Raw genomic sequence first — 16,985 nt, 5'->3', positions numbered from 1 at the left:
ATTCATTGACATCTTGTTATGGCCATTGATGAGATTTCTCTTTCTCTTGCATTGATAGCGTCATCATCAGCTGGAAATAAAAAGGAAACTTGAAAATTTTGTGAGGAAGGAAAGGGTGCAAAAAATCAAGGTAAGGCTTAAGTGGTACTGAGTACTGGTGGGCCATGGCAGTCTTCTGCTGTGTTAAACAATAGCCGTAATGAGTCAGGCCAGAGATTCATTGAGCCAAGTATCCTGTCTCCAGCAGTGGCTGATGCTAATGGAACAAGTAAAATAAATAAGCAAGTAGAGGATGATCCTGCCCCAGGATACATGTCCTTCTTCCATCATCCAGCAATTCAGGGACTTCCATGAATGTGTCTGATTTCTTTTGAATTAGACTTCTGATTCTGCAATGTTCTTGGTTGTGCAATTTAATTAAGAGTTGTATGAAATAGTACTTCCTTGCATTTCTGCACAGTAATTCATTTATCTGCTGTCTAATAAAGCTGTTGAATACTCCCTGGTTCTTGCTATGAAAAAGTTGGTAACTGTTCCCCTTTTCCAAGGCATTCATGTTTTTAAGCACCTTTATCATAATCCTTCTCAGTTTTCCAAGCTGAAGAGCCCCAGTCTACTGATTTCCTGCCCGCCCGCCCCCCCCACGAGCTATTCCAGGCTTCTCATTACTGTTGCCATTTTTTCTATTTTTACTATCTCTACTATTTCTGTTTTGAAATGAGGAACCAGGACCAGATGAATAATTTAAGATATGTGTGTCAGTTCTTTTCCTAGTAATTTGAGACATTATTTGCTTTTGACTGCTGTGGAGCATTGAGCTCTTATTTTCAGTTGTTTGCTAAAACACACGTGGAGAGGCAGAATCAGCACATAAGTAATGAAAAGAGGTTTCAGAAGTCTTTACTTTGGTGTTGCATAGTCAAAGGTTGATTCTGTATTTGTGAGAGTCATGGAAATCCCACTGAAGTCAATGGTTCTCCCGATGAAGTCACTTGGACTGATGTCGGAAAAGCTGTTCTCATCTTGGCTGCAATACCCTCAACATTTTATTTCTTTATTAGGAGCCTGCACACATTGGGAAGCGTGCACAGAGAAGCTAGCTGCTTCTTTGTGTAGCTGCAAAACAATGTCAAATCTTTTTAAATAATACATATATGAGCAATTATCAGGAAACGAAAGGAGGAAATTTTCATGAAAAACCCTGATCGCTGTGGTAATTGCAAAAGCAATCTGCTGCTAGAAAGTCACCACAATAGAAGTAGCATAGTTCCTGTGGGGAAGGAGTGTGACTAAGGCACCCCGTCAAAGGATTCTAGACTTGGATAGTTTTGGAACATAAACCAAAACTGCTTGCTTCAGTGAGTGCATAAGGTAGGCGCTTGTAGATATGTATTCTGTATCTTTGGAGTGATGCTGCACTGGAACACAGGAACCTGGCTGGCATTAGCAGTATAATTTGATTCTTACCTCATATGTTCAGTGAGTTTGACTGAATAGCCAGTCTAAAAGGAAAGACAAATGACTGAGCAAGAGAGGATGAGAGACATAGCTATCTGTTTCCAGAAGGATAGTCAGTCTACTGTGGAGGGGGCAGAGAAGAAAAAAAAAAAAAAAGTAGAGGCAGCAGCAGTTAAGGCAAGGAAGCAGGAGTTACAGGAGATCTTCCAATTTAAAAAACAAAGACCTTCAGTCAGACCAGGAATTGGGAGATGCATAGAAACAAGGGCATATGAATTGGACTGCAGGGAACAGGGACTGGACAGGGCTGTAGGGAGAGAAATCAGAGAAGGAACAAGTCTTTTTTCCCTTTTCTCCTTCTTCCCTTGATTTCCTTGCATGTTTTCAGTTTTGGGTCTCCACTTTAACGGAAGAATGATTAACTAGGTATTCCTTCAGGTCTAAGCAAGCTGATTGTTATTTGCAGCTGCCCAGTGAAAGCCAGACAGAAGGCAGCTCAAACATTTCTGTGGAGTATTTAGTAACTCAGAGGTATAATTCTCTGCTCTTTTAGGTGGAACAGTCCAGAAGGTCTGTGGAAGATGCTAACCTGGTGCTTTCCCCACATCCACCACTCGGTCCAAGAAATCATTATGGGCTCCTTCCTTTAGTGGCTGGAGAACGAGCTAGTCATTCACAACTGGTGAGTCTCACCAAATACTCTATATGCTATTATCTAAACGTACGCAGTCAAAAGCATGCACATGTACCTAGATATATCTACATATATCTAGGTATATCTAGAGCATTGACTACCCTGATTGTTCCAGATTGGGGCCTCATCCAGCACCACTTGAGGCTAATTTTCTGTTTGCAGGATTGTATCATTACAAAGCAAGCTGGAGAAACTGATGTTGCACATCAGAACTTAAAAAAAAAAAATAGCTTTACTTTGTGATAAACCTGCTTTAATCTTTCTTTTCTCTCTTCTACCTGCCATGTTACTCAAGGCTAGGTCTGTATCAGTACATTAAGTATTCTCAACAAATACTGTGGCTGTGCGCAAGTTTACACATTGTAAAATTTTGAAATAATGGAGATCTTTTCAAAAAGGGAGATGAAGGGGTGAAGTAAAACTAAACCTCATGGTAGAAGACTGTGCTTTGGAGTTCTTGTGACTCAGAATTTTCTTCCTCTCATGTTAAAAGGGCAGAGAAAGAACATTAATAAACTCTTGAAATATAATGAAGCCAAAGTCTAACGTCAAAGACCAAATATATAGTCTAATTTTAACTGGTTCTCCATTTCAATAAATGATAATTGGTGCAGATTGATGAGATACTTTCAGTCCTGAATGGCCTTTTCCTCCCAATACCATACAGAGAGCACATGGACCTCTAGTTGATCTTAACACCGGACCTCCTTCTCATCAGCACCAACGCAAGGAGACTGCATTTTTTGAGATGGTGAGTTAATTTTTTTTTTTTTAAGATTCTTAACATTTTTATTTGGTATTCTGCAGGGTATAAAAGAAAAAAAAGTCAAGAAAGTACTGAGTATTGAACAGAAATAGGCATGCTTTCCTTGTGCATTCTCTCAGCACCCATGAGCTGAAGTCCCCAATACAGAGCACGTTGCTGTGGTCACCGTGAGTTTGTTCTGCTTGCTTCAGGGCTGCACTGTGAGCAGATAGCAACAAAAGCTAGATTTATGGCCAAGAGTTTTTTTTGGATGCTCCAACTTTGGCATGCTCAGTTAGAGATGTTTACAGGGGTTTGGCTTTTCAGATGCAGAAGGTACTAGAAAATTAAGTTTCCTGAAGGTACCTCAGAATCACTAATGTCTTCTGAAAGTCTCGATCATCACTATTTCTTTCTTTATGGTGCTGCTACACACTGGAAACTATACACTGAATCTCCTTCCTTTTCTAGGCTTCTGCCTCTCGGCCAAATACCGCTCCAGGAAATATGCAAGGCCCAGTTCGACTCCAGCCACTTCGCAGCTGTGCTGCAGTAGGGTCAGTACCAAAGACTTCAGACTCTAAACAGAGGAGCCCCACTCTTGAAAATGATCAGCAGTTTCCCAGTGGGGTAAGGCCATATTTCATTTTGTAAATGATGTAATTTTAGGGACAGCTTTATAATACAGCTTATTGCTGTAATTCTGAGAACTGTGTGCCGCAGACAACATGCCTACCAAATGGCAATTTATCATCAGCTTTTGTTTAAACTCTCCCTTTTAATGTGTCGTTAATTTTCAAGATATTGTCTTACTGGTCTAATGCCCAGTCTTCGATTGCAGTCAGGCAAATTATGATCACTTCTCTTTTGTAGTGTAAAATCTGTGTGTGTGTAAAATGTTCTCCCTCTACATGGATTTTTCTGTCATGTAGAGAGGGAAGCAGCCACCTGGTTAACACTAATACATCAAGAATGCAGTCTTGCAAGTTTTCACCTTTATCTACAGATGTGAAGTAGCAAAAAACTACTACTTCTTTCTTTTTTACCATTCCTCCTATTAAGCCACTCTAGTGAGTTCAGGGAATGAGAGCTATTCAGAGTAGTAAAAAATGATCTTGATCTGTACATAGTTACTTTCAGGAGAGATTTGGACTTGTCTCCTGTTTTCTAGAAAAACGTTGTGTTAATTGGCTTTACATTAGGAGCTCCATGGGACTGGAAAATTTTAGAACGTGACTGTGAGCTGCTACCACTGACTGGCAGAATCTACATGAGTATCTGCCCTCCTGCTCTGCATTTACTCTGTATTATGATGGTCACAATCCTTTGCCCAAGAATTTACTGGCATTATCTCTGTTGACTCTCAAATTCTGGGTAATTTAAATAGTAAATGAATGCTTGTTACTGATAGAACAATTAAATCAGTCATAGATTATGAAAAAATGATGCAGAGCTCAAATCCAGAGCATGTAGTGGCTGCAGAATTTCTTCTCTAGACCTGTTGCACATTTCAGGGCCCTGGTCTGTCTGCATTTCATCCTGATGGAGAACTAAACGTCCACTGCAAATGGGAAAGAAGCCTTTTGAAATGCACCTTATATAATTGGTGCCAACCAATTTTATTATTGGAAGATTCTGACTCTTTTGGAATTTGCTTACCAACTGAGAGAACACAGCAGTGCTGTGGGACTGTGCAGTATTCTGCCTGGTTGTGATCAAGGCTCTGCCAGGTTACCAATAGTACGTGGTTTACAGTATTATATATATCTATAAGGGTGAGATTTTTCAAGTAATCTGGTCCTAGTTTCTCCATTTGTGCTTGTTGCTATGCAAATTAAGGTGTTTGAGAACAGAAATGTTTTCATGAACAAAACTGCAAACACCAAGTTAAAGTGTTGTTCTGGAAGTGTGTCTATTACTAAATGTAAAGAACAGTCAAACCATGGTTAGCTCAGTATGCTCTGTCCTGTTTTTGCATGACCTATTTAACCTGGTTAAAATGCGTTTTCAGGGGGAGAAGAGTAGATTAAGACTTATGAACTCAATGGAATATGTGACTGGTATATCCCCATATCAACTCCCCATCATTAACAATTATGTGATACCAGTGCCACCTCCCCCCCTGCAAAAAGGAGGCAAGAGTGTAAAAGCAGTGAGAAATGGGATGCCTAGAAGACGACGATTTCGTCCTACCACTGCACCAAATGACTTAGAGCAACTTTTAACAAAGGTAAGTTATTTTCTTCTGCTTTTTCATTTATGTATAGGTGTATTACCTTCCTCAGAGATGTATTTACCTGATGCTGAACTTTGTGAATACATAGTTTGCCTAAAGATTCATTGAATTTTTGAAATGAAGAAAATTTATAACTATTAAAATATAACTGCTGCCCATGCCTCCATATACTGAAACATACGGAATTTTCCATCAGTTGAGAAAAAAAGGTGCTTGAACAAAAAGCTGTAAGAGCTCCCATTTAGACTTCCTGTCTTAGGCAATCTGATCCTGTCTCTGCCAGTAACTGGTGCCAGAACTTCAGAGGTACAGAAATGAAGTCGTAGGAACACAGGATTGTGAGGGATGATATGGGTCATTGAATCCAGTCTCTGCAATCTCAGGCAATGCAATGTAAAGGATTTTCAGTCCAAAATCTTTTCATGCCCCTCTGCATGCTATAAAAGACTTCTCAGTTTAAGAAGTTCAAGGCCTGTCTTAACTGAAAGCCTCAGGTGTAGTGTTACACTTGATGAAGGGAGAAGCGATGAGCAAGGGAATTTCTTATGAAGCATGAGATTAATGTCCCTTCCAGACTGTTTGTTAGGTGTATTCTGATGATACTGGATGTTCTTGCTGCCCTTTTTGCATCTTGTTAAATTTTGGCCCCAGTGGTTTCTGTGGTAGTTAGCTGCAAAGTTTAACAACTCCTTACATGTTCTGCAGATAGCTACAAAGGCAAACATTAATTCTCCTAGATGTTAATGCAGAGGAGCTACATTCCAGAGATTTTTCAACATTGTGACAGCTTCTGAATATCTCTTATGCTAGAGAGCAGTCAATGTTAGGTGTGGTGCAAAGGGTGTCAAGTATTTTCATGCTTGATTTGTGTCCACCCTTCAGAATTGCTTGGAGTGCTTTACTGCCACAGTTCAAGGTTACCATTGGCCGCCTTTGCCATAAGGGCACGTTGCTGGCTCACGGTCAGCCCGCAGTTCGCCAGGACCCCCAGGACCTTCTCTGCAGAGCTGCTTTCCAGCAGGTCAGCCCCCAGCCTGTGCCGGTGCATGGGGTTATTCCTCCCTAGGCGAAGGACTTTGCACTTCCCTTTATTGAACTTTGTGAGGTTCCTTTCTGTCCATTTTCCAGCCTCTTGAGGTCCCTCTGAACGGCAGCACAACCATCTGGTGTGTCAGCCACTCCTCCCAGTTTCGTATCATCAGGGAACTTGAGGGTGCCCTCTGTCCCTTCCTCCAGGTCACTGATAAGTTGAACAGGATTGGACCCAGTATTAATCCCTGGGGTACACAGCTAGTTACTGGCCTTCAGCTAGACTTTGCGCCACTGGTCACAACCTTCTGAGTTCTGCAGTTCAGCCAGTTTTCGGTCCACCTCACTGGCTGCTCATCTAGCCCGTGCTTCATGAGCTTGCCTATGAAGATGTTATGAAAGACAGTGTTAAAAGCCTTTCTGAAGTCAAGTTAGACAGCATCCACTGCTCTCCCTCATCTATCCAGCCAGTCATTCTGTCATAGAAGGCTATCAGGTTAGTTAAACTTGATTTCCCCTTGGTGAATCCATGCTGACTTCTTTCAATCACCTCCTTGTCTTTCATATGCCTGGAAATAGTATCCAGGATTAGCTGCTCTATCACCTTCCCAGGGATCATGGTGAGACTGACTGCCCTGTAGTTCCTTGGGCCCTTCTTCTTCCCTTTTTGGAAGACTGGAGCGACATTTGCTTTATTTCAGTCCTCAGGCACCTCTCCTGATCTCCATGTCCTTTCCAAGATGATGGACAGTGGCCTTGCAATGACATTAGCTAGGTCCCTCAGCGCTCGTGGGTGAATCCCATCAGGGACTGAGGACTTGCATCTGTCCAGTTTGCTAAAGTGATTCCTAACCTGATCCTCTTTCTCCCAAGGGAAGGTCTTCCTTTTTCCAGACTTTCTCCCTGGTCTCTAGGGCCTGGAATTCCTGAGGGCCAGTCCTACCAGTAAAGACTAAGGCAAAGAAGGCATTCAGTATCTTTGCCTTTTCTGTATCCTTTGTCACCAGTGTCCCTGCCCCATTCAGCAGTGGGCCCACATTTCCTCTAGTCTTCCTTTTGTTGCTGATGTGTTTGTAGAAGCCCTTCTTGTTGTCCTTGACATCTCTTGCCAGATTAAACTACAAATGGGCTTAGGCATTCCATGCCCTTTCTGTGCATATTCGGACAATGTTGCTATATTCCTCCCTGATTACCTATCCCTGATTACACCTTCTGTATGCTTCCTTTTTATGTTTGAGTTTTGCCAGGAGCTCCTTGTTCATCCATGCAGGTCACTTGCCACCTTTGCTTGATTTCGTGCACGTTGGGATGGACCGTTCTTGCGTCTGGAGGAGATGATCCTTAAATATCAGTAGCAAACATCCATGTTAGTCTGCCCCTTAATCCTTACCGATAAGCTCTCAGTCACCCCATCACTAGGCAGGGCTCCATGCATCCCGCTGCTCTCTGACATAAAGGGTGACTCCCCCTCCTCACCTTTCTGGCCCGTCCTTCCTAAAGAGCCAGTATCCCTCCACTGCAACATTCCAGTCCTGTGAGCTATCCCACCACATCTCCACGATCCCGTTGAGATCATAGCCCTGCAACTGCACACAGATCTCTAATTCCTCCTGTTTATTCCTCCTGCTGCATGCATTTGCATAAAGGCACTTCAGAGAGGCACCCAAGTGTGCCGATTTCCCAGAAAGCGTGTGAGAGGTTTCCCCATAGTGTTGTCTCGTAGGCTCTTCCTTGTCTAAATGCAGATGCTTGAGGTGCCCTCACTTAGGCCCTGTTTTGCTGATTCTGTGTTCCCTGTAACTCTCTCTCTCTCCCTCGTCATTCCCAGGTTAAAGCTCTTCTTACCAGATCCGCCACCCTATTGGCAAAGATGCTTTTGCCCCACTTGGTGAGACGGATCCCATCTCTCCTAAGTAGATGTTGATCTTCAAACAGGGTCATTCAAATGAATGTCCTGTTAATATCTGCAGAGGGCATACTCACTGGGCCTGCCTTAGTACAGCCTGTTTTGACAGGAGAAGGTTGCTTGTAGGCCACTCCTCACTTTTCTGGCTTCCAAAGTTGTCACTAATTCATGCTCTTTTGTGAGTAAGGGCAGCTAAAGCCCAGGGACTGATTTTGTCCCTGGAGGCTGTGGCCAGCTCAATTGCAGTGGTGCCTTGCCAGTGTCTTCTCTCCTTGATGCATCTGCTCAGGATAGCTATAGTTGTACTTAGTGCTGCAGCTCTTCAAAATCAGGAGAGTGGCACAAAAAGGGCTGATCTGGGGCTAAGGATTCGTTAGTCATTTTTGATCTATTTGATATTCAAATGTGCTCAATGCAGTGAGTGACAAAGTAAATTAATACTTATTAAATATGCTGCACATATATGATCTTTGTGTTCACCTTTTGTTAGGATTCGGAAACTGAATGCATTTTTTGTGTATTTCCTGCTCTAGAATTCTGGAAAATTCCATAAGCCCTCATTACGCAGCAACGCATTTGTTACCATGGTCTTTTTAGGAAAAAGTGTGCATTTATCTCATGATGATACTGATTACAGAGATGAAATCAAAGTCTATCAGCAGCACTGTGGAGGAGAGAACCTTTGTGTCTACAAAGGCAAGCTACTGGAAGGAGGTAAGGATAGAGAGTTGAAGAGCTCATCTTGAATCTGGCAACATCTTTTATGGCTGACATGTTGGTGTGATTTCAGCTGAACTCAGTCAAGTTATGGGCATCCAGGGACTTTTATACCAGTTGCCTCCAAACTAAATCTAGATTTACTGTTTCATGATTGAAAATGAGATTGTAATTACTTTTGCAAATTACGGAAGAAGGGATTTAGAAGAGTGATTTAACAAAATACTGTGGGTTAGATTAATTTTAGATAGAGATGTATGGTTAATAAAATGTTTGCAATAGTAAACTGTCCCTGAATACACATTATCTGTTTCTGACTTGCTGTAATACATCAGTGCATGCTGTTTATTATTCCAGAAGGAAGACTACTTAGTAGGAGCCCAGTTCTCATCCCTTTTACATGTGTGACTCCATCAGTTTCTTTAGGGTTACCCACACTGCTATATATCATCAGTAAAAGGAGAAGTGTGTTCTGGGAAATTAGGATCAGGAGAAGGAGAGTGGGAGGTGGCTGGGAGATTTTCATTTATAAGGAAAAGCGATTCTTTAGATTATACCCCTCGTTCCAGCTCGCAGAACCCACTGTGTTTGGCACTTGCATTCTCACCGCATATGGGAAAGTGGTACAGAGGTCCCTGCGCTGCAGTATGTCCTGTTGTGTTCTGGATGTACCATACTGTGCGTGTAGCTCTGGTTCAAAGACATTCATTGCAGCTGTCCCCCAGCTGTGGGGAAGGTGTCCTTTGTGTATGCTCCTGCTGTCCTGATCCTCATTTGCACCTACTAGGGAACCAAGTACAGCGCAGCTTTCTCCCTACTTGTGTGCTCAGTTCACTTTGGGAGGGATGCCAGGATTTGTGCGGAAAGGGAGTACAACTCAGTTCTCTCTTGGTATGGAGCAGGGTAGCAACCTCAGGGCCGTCAAGGCCTGGATGCTTAACAGTGCCCTTGCAGTGTAGCCTGAAATAGCTCCAGAAACTGTGTATTTCAGCTGCTCAGAGTTGCTTTGAGAAAGACTGTGTTCAGCCACTAATGTTGCAGCTGTACTGATTTGGAACCTGGACTGTGCTCTTTGCAAGGTGCTGCACTGTGACGAACGTATGTAGGGCACTGCAGGAGCTCTAAAGTACTACTACATTGTACCATGTAGACATACTCCAGGTATTCTAAACTATCTGCAGTTAACGTACACCCTTGCAAGGCAAGTGACAGAGTCCAGGTTTTTTGGGATAGGAGGCTCTGGGTTCTGTCGCTGCTGTAGCAGTGAAAGGCCAAACCGATAATGTATATCACATTGTGTCCAGCTTGGTACTCCTGGGCTCAAAAGAGAAAAGGACATTGCGCCTGAAGGAGGTAGAGTTTTACAACCTAATTAATACAGCTGAGAACGAAAGGACCTGATCTCAGTGGGATGGGTGCTTTGGAGATGATGCTGATGAGATACAATAAATGCAATAGGCCGACAGTAAATCATAACCTTTTTCTTTGAACGCTTTCCTTTCTTCCATTACAGAGACCTTTCAGTTCATCTCAAAAAGGCACCATGGTTTCCCGTTCAGCCTCACCTTTTTTCTCAATGGGATGCAGGTGGACAGGTTGAGCTCTTGCTGTGAGTACAAACATCAGAAGCATTCCAGGCTGGGAGGCAGACAAGGATACTTTGGTTTTCTCAATGTGGAGAGAGCGTCTCCTTGCTATAGGTATGGAGACAGAGTGCACTTTGCTCACAAAGCCTTAGCAGCACAGTTTTTAGAGTGTTTATCATTTTCTTCTGCTTTTTAAAATCCTTCTGGCACTCCACTGCTCTGTAGAACCTGGTCTGTTCCTGGGCATCCCTTGAAACATCTGCAAAGTGGGGCTTCTTGTTCAGTCCCACGTGCAAGGATGCCATCAAAGTCAGCTGACTCCTGTGCTGCCTCCTCAGCCATTCTGTGGAGTACGCACAGGCATTTTGAACCGACAGCGTGTTTGTATCATAGCACTTGATCCTTCAGGTTGTCAGGAGGTTCAGTAATTCATCAACAGTAGAGTCCTGAGAAATAAAGTAGGGTGGTATAAATAGGCCACCTAGATGTTTCTGGTAGAAGTGATGGTGAAGCCAATATTAAGAGTGCTGTTTAGTTAACTGTAGTTTTCACAGTTTTCTTTGTGATTGTGAAAACCAGTGTGGTGTTTTTTGTTTTGTTTTTTGTTTTTATAAACAGTTCTGCCTCTGAGGTAGGTAAGATATCCTTGCCTGCGGTAATGGATGTTAGCCATATGTCAAACAACAAATCTGAGCAGCAGAGTTCCATTCTCTTTTAGGGGCAAAAGCCAGTGCTGTGATCAACACCTGCAGTTTTTTCTAAGAAGCTTTAATTTTAATAAAATCTTCCTTCTGCATGATTTTCAAAGTCATGTCAGACATGAAAACTTTTGCACCTATGGATAGTTTTAAAATTTGTTTATTCTTTTCCTTAAGCAAATTTTAAAACGGCAACAAACAGTTGGATGAAGATGGAGACAAGAGAACCCCCACAGAGCCATACTTATTTTTTAGATAAAGACTGAATTCTGAGGGGAAAAAATTCTGCTGTACTGTACCATATTTTTTGTACTTCAAGGTAACATTAAACATGATTTATGTAAATGTATTGCTAAGTATTTTCTTAGTAGTGAAAAGCATCTGAATTCAGAATATATATAGCAGCTATAGTGTTTAGGAAATGCCCAAATCTCAGCTTTTCTGCAATTTCTATAAAGATCTAAAGTGCTACTTTTTTCAGGAGACTATATTAATTCAGAAATGGATTCAGATAATTACTTACTGGGTAGCCTCCTCCCTGGCACCTCCTGCCCTCTTATACTTAGTGATATCTGTCTCTGTTGTCCTGTCTCTCTTCAGTCTAGCTGACATCATCTGTTGACTAAAAAACATCTCCTTTAGCCAGATTCTCTCCATAAATGGAAACTATTTTCACGTCTTCTTCAGGTCCAATACAATTGTATTTATTTTCTGTTTTGAGTATGATTTCATGTCTACACGCCAAACACCCAGTCTGATTCTCAGTAAAGACCCAAATTGATTTTTCCTTGGTAGGTTAAGGCTTTGAGTCACAAAGACGTGATACTGCAGTGATCTCTACACAGATGCTGTGATCTGCACACAGTTTTCTGCTGGCCTAAGTCCAGCTTTTCTGCACCATAGAAATGTTTCAGTATCTCAAAGATCACTGAAAAAATACTGGGAACAAATAATTGAGGGAGTAGGTCTCCTTTCAGAAATTGTCACACTTACTTTTTCTGCCTGCAAAACTGAAAGATTTCTAGGCTGAATAATTTTAGGACGTTTCACAGTAGTTTGTAAACAGCTGCAGGGAAGAGCAGCATGAGGGGAATTGCATTGAAGCTTTACATATGAAAAACAGTTTTGAGGAAGGAAAAGTTTTTAGGCTGTAGTGGTCTATGAAGGAAAATATGGTTTCTGACAGAGACTTGTGACTAAGAGTAGAGCGGTTTAATTTTAACATGAGAGTTCCAGTTTTAGTTCCATCCGTTGCCTGCAGGAGATCTGAATCAACATATTACCGCACAGTGTGCTGACAGTCAGAGATGGTGTAGAGTGGCTCTTAATGTCTGCAGTTAACACTAAATCAGGAGTAGGAAGTCTGGTCTCTTACATGAGCATCCTACGCATCAGCTTAAAGAGTCTGTCACTCCATTTTAGACACGAGGAACTGTCTCTACAAGTCATTCTAAATGCTTTGTTTTGCAACTGTTTGGGTTTCTGCTAGGTGAGAAAAAACAGAACAGAAATTGAAAATCAGTCCAGATTCAATCTCCCCCCTCCCTCCCTCACAGTTATTTGACCCAACAGACAAAATAAAAACTGGCTTATTCACAAAACCTGAGTCATCACTTTAGTGGATGTTACAGCAGGATCTCTATCCAAAGCACCTCTGACTTGGAGCTGCTTTGCATTTCTCAGTGATTAATATCTTCACAGATCATGCCTGGTGTGGCTTGAAATTAAAAGACACTTTGATAATTTTGATTTTAATCTATTTATATGTCATTTGCCACCTTTCAGTGGGACAGCTGTATTTACTTTCAGGGGGGAACTGCATCTGTGTTTGTGGAGCATTTCACAATTTTAGGGTGCTTCTCAAAATGAGAAGCACATTATCGGTGTCCTTGGTGTCTGGTGAAGCTGAGGCATAGGTATGCACCTAATTTCACCTCAGATATTGAGATGAAATGCTGACTCTGTCTATGACCCTTCCATTGTTCACTGAAAGAAAAACGTGGTATTTTTCAATTCTCTCTCTCTCTCTCTTTTCTTTTTTTCTTTTTTCTTTTCTTTTTTTTTTTTTTTTTTTTTTTTTTTTTTTTGTAGGTGCATTATTGCAATGGGCCTGGATAAAAAGCCATCCCCTCCCAAGAGAAAGATGGAGGAGGACCCTGAAAAGCAAGCAGGTTCTCTCAGAGATGGAGTACACAGGGAGCTGAGTGAAAGCAGTGCTGAGCAGAAAATAGGCAAAGATTCAATGCTAGTCATTTTATCAGGTCATGGAGCAAGTGTGGAACCTATGGAGGACAAAATGGAGACAGGAGAGTACAGAAGAGAAGAAATGAAAGAACTGTCTGATCATGAGACTGAAGATAGTCAGGAAGACGCTGGTAAAAATGGTACAGTATTCCAAAGGACAAACAGAGGATGAAAAATGGGAGAGGAGAATTGGGAGAAGGTATGGGATTGTGGGCTTCCAGCTTCATTAGGAGTTATCCTCCCTTGGGATACCTCATGTGAGAGGAACATGGTGAAGACGGCTCAGAGGCTAATGGCTGTTTCTAGGCAATAAATTTAGTGGGACTCCTTTCAACCAAGTGACAAGATGAGAGGGTTTTGCAGGAGCTAAAAAGCATAGAAGGAAGGATGGAGAGGCTGAAACAGGAGCCTGAGGTAGATGAGAAAGCAGGAGGAAAGTGGGGCACAGTGGCAGGACAACTATGAGAAAAGACAACAGCGGCAGATGGAAATAGAGCTGAAGGAGGGAATGGGACTGTGGTGTATGGGTAGGGAGACAGTGAGTCCAAGAAGAGCTCCTGTGGGAAACAAGATGTCAGCATAAGGTGAATGGAGAGAAGAAAGCAGTCATAGCGGTGGGAGGTGGAAAAGCTTCCTGCCATCTGACTCTAGACAGATGGAGGGGAGGAATGGTGGAGTGGAGGAGGCTGTACATTAGGCATGGAAGGGGAGAGAAGGTGGGAAGAGCACATAGCAGTAAAATGTCAGCAGGATTTAGAGCCAGATGAAATATTTTGGTATTCTCTCCTCTCTCTTGCCGGTGGGAATAAATTGCTTTCTCACTTAAGGCTTTTCCCAGTCACCTCTCTGCCAAACTGCCCCAAACACCTCCTACCTGAACCCATCCTGACCTCCATCTTCCTCACTTTTCCAGATCTTCATCCTGTCTGCTCCAGCTCTCCCAACTCACCTTTCTTGCTTTCTCTGCTTTTGCACTGCTGGAAAGGCATTCTCTTTCCCTCCACGTAGTGCTTCCGTTGACTGTTGTAGCTGGCTGATCTTGCCTTTTTTGCTTGAGTCCTGTCTGGTTTCTGTTGAGAGGGATTTAAAAAGAAAGACCAGAAGGAGGCTGCACTTGCCAAAAGTTTGCCCAAAGAGTGTTTCTTGTAGCAGACAAAGATAATGTTTGTGATATAAAAGTGATGTGCTGTAGCTCCAGCTTCGTGCTCAGAATGTGCCATTTTCCCCAGTAGCACCTGAAGCCAGTCCCTTTTGTCATCAGTCTGTTTACACATCTGTATGCTCCTGAAAGGAGACAGTTAGCACTGCCTGTTCTTTCACTCGCTCCTCATTAAAAAGTATTTTCAGAGTAAGTTGCTCTTACATAGAGAGACTTTTGTTCCTGCTTCCAATTCCTGTTTTTACTTTCATGATTCTGTAGTGCTACTGCACAGCCTTTTTGTTAGTCCCTATGCATGCGTTTTTGTGATTAATCAAGCCTTTTCACTTCCAGGAGGTGGGCATCTTTCTGACAGTTACCTAAGGAGGCCTCACTTCCAACAATGCAGTTGGAATGTCAATTGATTTTTAATGCAGAAGATAAAACTACTTATTTTCTTAATTCTCATTGTCTGAGTAATTATTTGCCTAATTGGTTCTGCATCAGATGCTCTTCACATCTCTCCCTGGCATTCTGTCACTTCAGTACTTTAAAAGCATTGATGGAAAGAAAAAGAGGTGAGCAGTTTAATCTTCAAGGTGAGAAATTACGGCCAAGAGGGACAGCTAGCTTGTCAGCAGTGACATTTCTCCTTCACAGTTTAGGTTGATTATCTCTCTGCTGCATGTGCAGTGAACTAGCAGTGGCAGTGAAACTACTGAATTTTAAATCGACGTGTACTGGCATTGCTGTCTGGGATTTAAATACTGCAGCCTTGGCTAGAAAGGGAAGGATTCTTTAATGTATATGCATGAAGAAAATTTTTTAACTATAGGTGTGAGCAAAGTTATCTATCACCTGTTACAACTTGTCAGGCTAGTAACCTGGAATGAAATCCAGGGCCCATTGATGTAAAAATGGTAATTCTGGGATAAGTTTCATTTGTAACGGAATTTCGCCTGAGATCTGCATGAACATTTCAACTGTGTGGTAATCAGAATGTTCCTCTGCAGGGCCCTTTAGTTGGACTTAATTTATTTTGTAAGCTACTTCTTTTCTAATTTGCCTTGTCAATCTGCATTTTTTTGACTTTGCACTACAACATACTGCCTTTCTACAGCTTCCTCTATTGCTTATACTTTTTTTGTGATTGCAGCAATATATTTCCCTGTAATAAGAGTCTGTCACTTATTTCTGAGTTTGCATAACTCATCTTTTTATTTTTCTAGTCCTTGCAGTGGCTAACTTCTTTTCATTTTATTTTTAATATGTTAATGATACTTGCCACGTCACTCAGTAGTTTTATTGCATTTTTGCTACTCTCTCTATGAAGAACATGATGCTTTTTTATGATAATGTGCTCTTACAATTCCTACCTGTGGTCTTAGATTCTCTCCTGTTTTTTTTTTTTTTTTTTTTTAAAGTGAGCAAATACAAAGGGAAGAGGAGGTTAATGAGGTTAACCTCTGTCTGCTTAAAAAGAACTTTAGTAGTTGTGAATTCTATTTTCTGTCTCACAGTAGAATTCTTTTATTTTAGACTATGATGAAGATTTTGAAGCAGATGAAGAAGTTAATGAAGAAGGACAGACTGGTGATCAAATGAATGGAATGTCAAAGTCTTCCTCAGATGATGAGAGAGATAATTTAGACCATGAAAAAGAGCATAGAAACTCATTGCAGAAGGCACTGCAGGCCTCTGACAGGGAGAAAGATGGAAATGGTGGATATTCTGACAGTGACTCAGAGGATGATAAACAAGGTGAGTTTTTTTTCATACCAAGGCTTATAGCAGTCAAGGCGATGCATGTTCTACATTTTGTGCATGTTCAGTAATGTATGTTGAGTCTGTATTTGTATTACACTTCTAGTGTCATGAAAGCGATGCTTTGGGCGTTAGTCATCATGAAATAGCCAAACCCTTTGTGTTTGTTGCACAGTCTGGACAGTGGGATTTTTCTGCTGCCTTAAAGATACCCAGCTGTGCAGCAGCCACTTTTAGAGGTAGTTGGGAAGAGAAGGCACAGGTCAGCTACTCTGCTGTACCTTTGGCTGAGATGTAGTCTTTCTGCCTTTCCCCACTGCATTCATTGAGCTGGCAGAGCTTAATGTGTCTCTCAACTGCAGTTGTGATATTCTTCAGGTGAGTGAGAAGAAATGGGGAAGAGGAGGCTGACATCTTTATTACAGCATTGTGACGTTTTACAGTTCCTGGTGGCTTCATTTGGGGGAACACAGATATTAATTTTGTGCTGCAGTGCTATTATGATGTATAAACTAGGAAAAGGGCAAAGAAAAATCATGCAATGGCTACTGAATTGGTAAAAGATACCTATTTTAAGTGTTTTTATTGGTTCTACCATCCGTCACTGAAATACAACCAAATTCACTGGGCAACTAGACATTGCTGACCTATTTAGTTGCTGAAATGGAAAAGTAGCTAGTCAGCAAATTAGCTGTAAGTACTTGGGGCAATGGTAATGTCAATGGTCACTGACATCCATAAAGTCATGACCACTTACACATTCTGAGGAG

The 16,985-nt window shown here is 41.8% G+C and overlaps 1 protein-coding gene across 7 annotated transcripts in view; it reads left to right on the top strand.

Annotated features, from left to right (window-relative positions):
• The window catches only part of ERICH3 (glutamate rich 3), a 54,252-nt gene that overhangs the window by 19,155 nt on the left and 18,112 nt on the right, over window positions 1–16,985 (top strand). For all 7 annotated transcript variants that reach the window (XM_064516363.1, XM_064516362.1, XM_064516366.1 and 4 more), the window contains 9 exons: window positions 59–130; window positions 2,012–2,140; window positions 2,820–2,903; window positions 3,369–3,527; window positions 4,909–5,127; window positions 8,602–8,782; window positions 10,299–10,485; window positions 13,161–13,453; window positions 15,991–16,212. In XM_064516363.1, the coding sequence (XP_064372433.1) occupies window positions 59–130; window positions 2,012–2,140; window positions 2,820–2,903; window positions 3,369–3,527; window positions 4,909–5,127; window positions 8,602–8,782; window positions 10,299–10,485; window positions 13,161–13,453; window positions 15,991–16,212 (1,546 nt within the window). The remainder of the gene's footprint in view (window positions 1–58; window positions 131–2,011; window positions 2,141–2,819; window positions 2,904–3,368; window positions 3,528–4,908; window positions 5,128–8,601; window positions 8,783–10,298; window positions 10,486–13,160; window positions 13,454–15,990; window positions 16,213–16,985) is intronic.

The sequence above is a fragment of the Dromaius novaehollandiae genome, chromosome 8 (assembly GCF_036370855.1).
Source record: "Dromaius novaehollandiae isolate bDroNov1 chromosome 8, bDroNov1.hap1, whole genome shotgun sequence".
Lineage (NCBI taxonomy): Eukaryota > Metazoa > Chordata > Aves > Casuariiformes > Dromaiidae > Dromaius > Dromaius novaehollandiae.
This window is presented reverse-complemented; position numbering and strand designations above follow the sequence as displayed.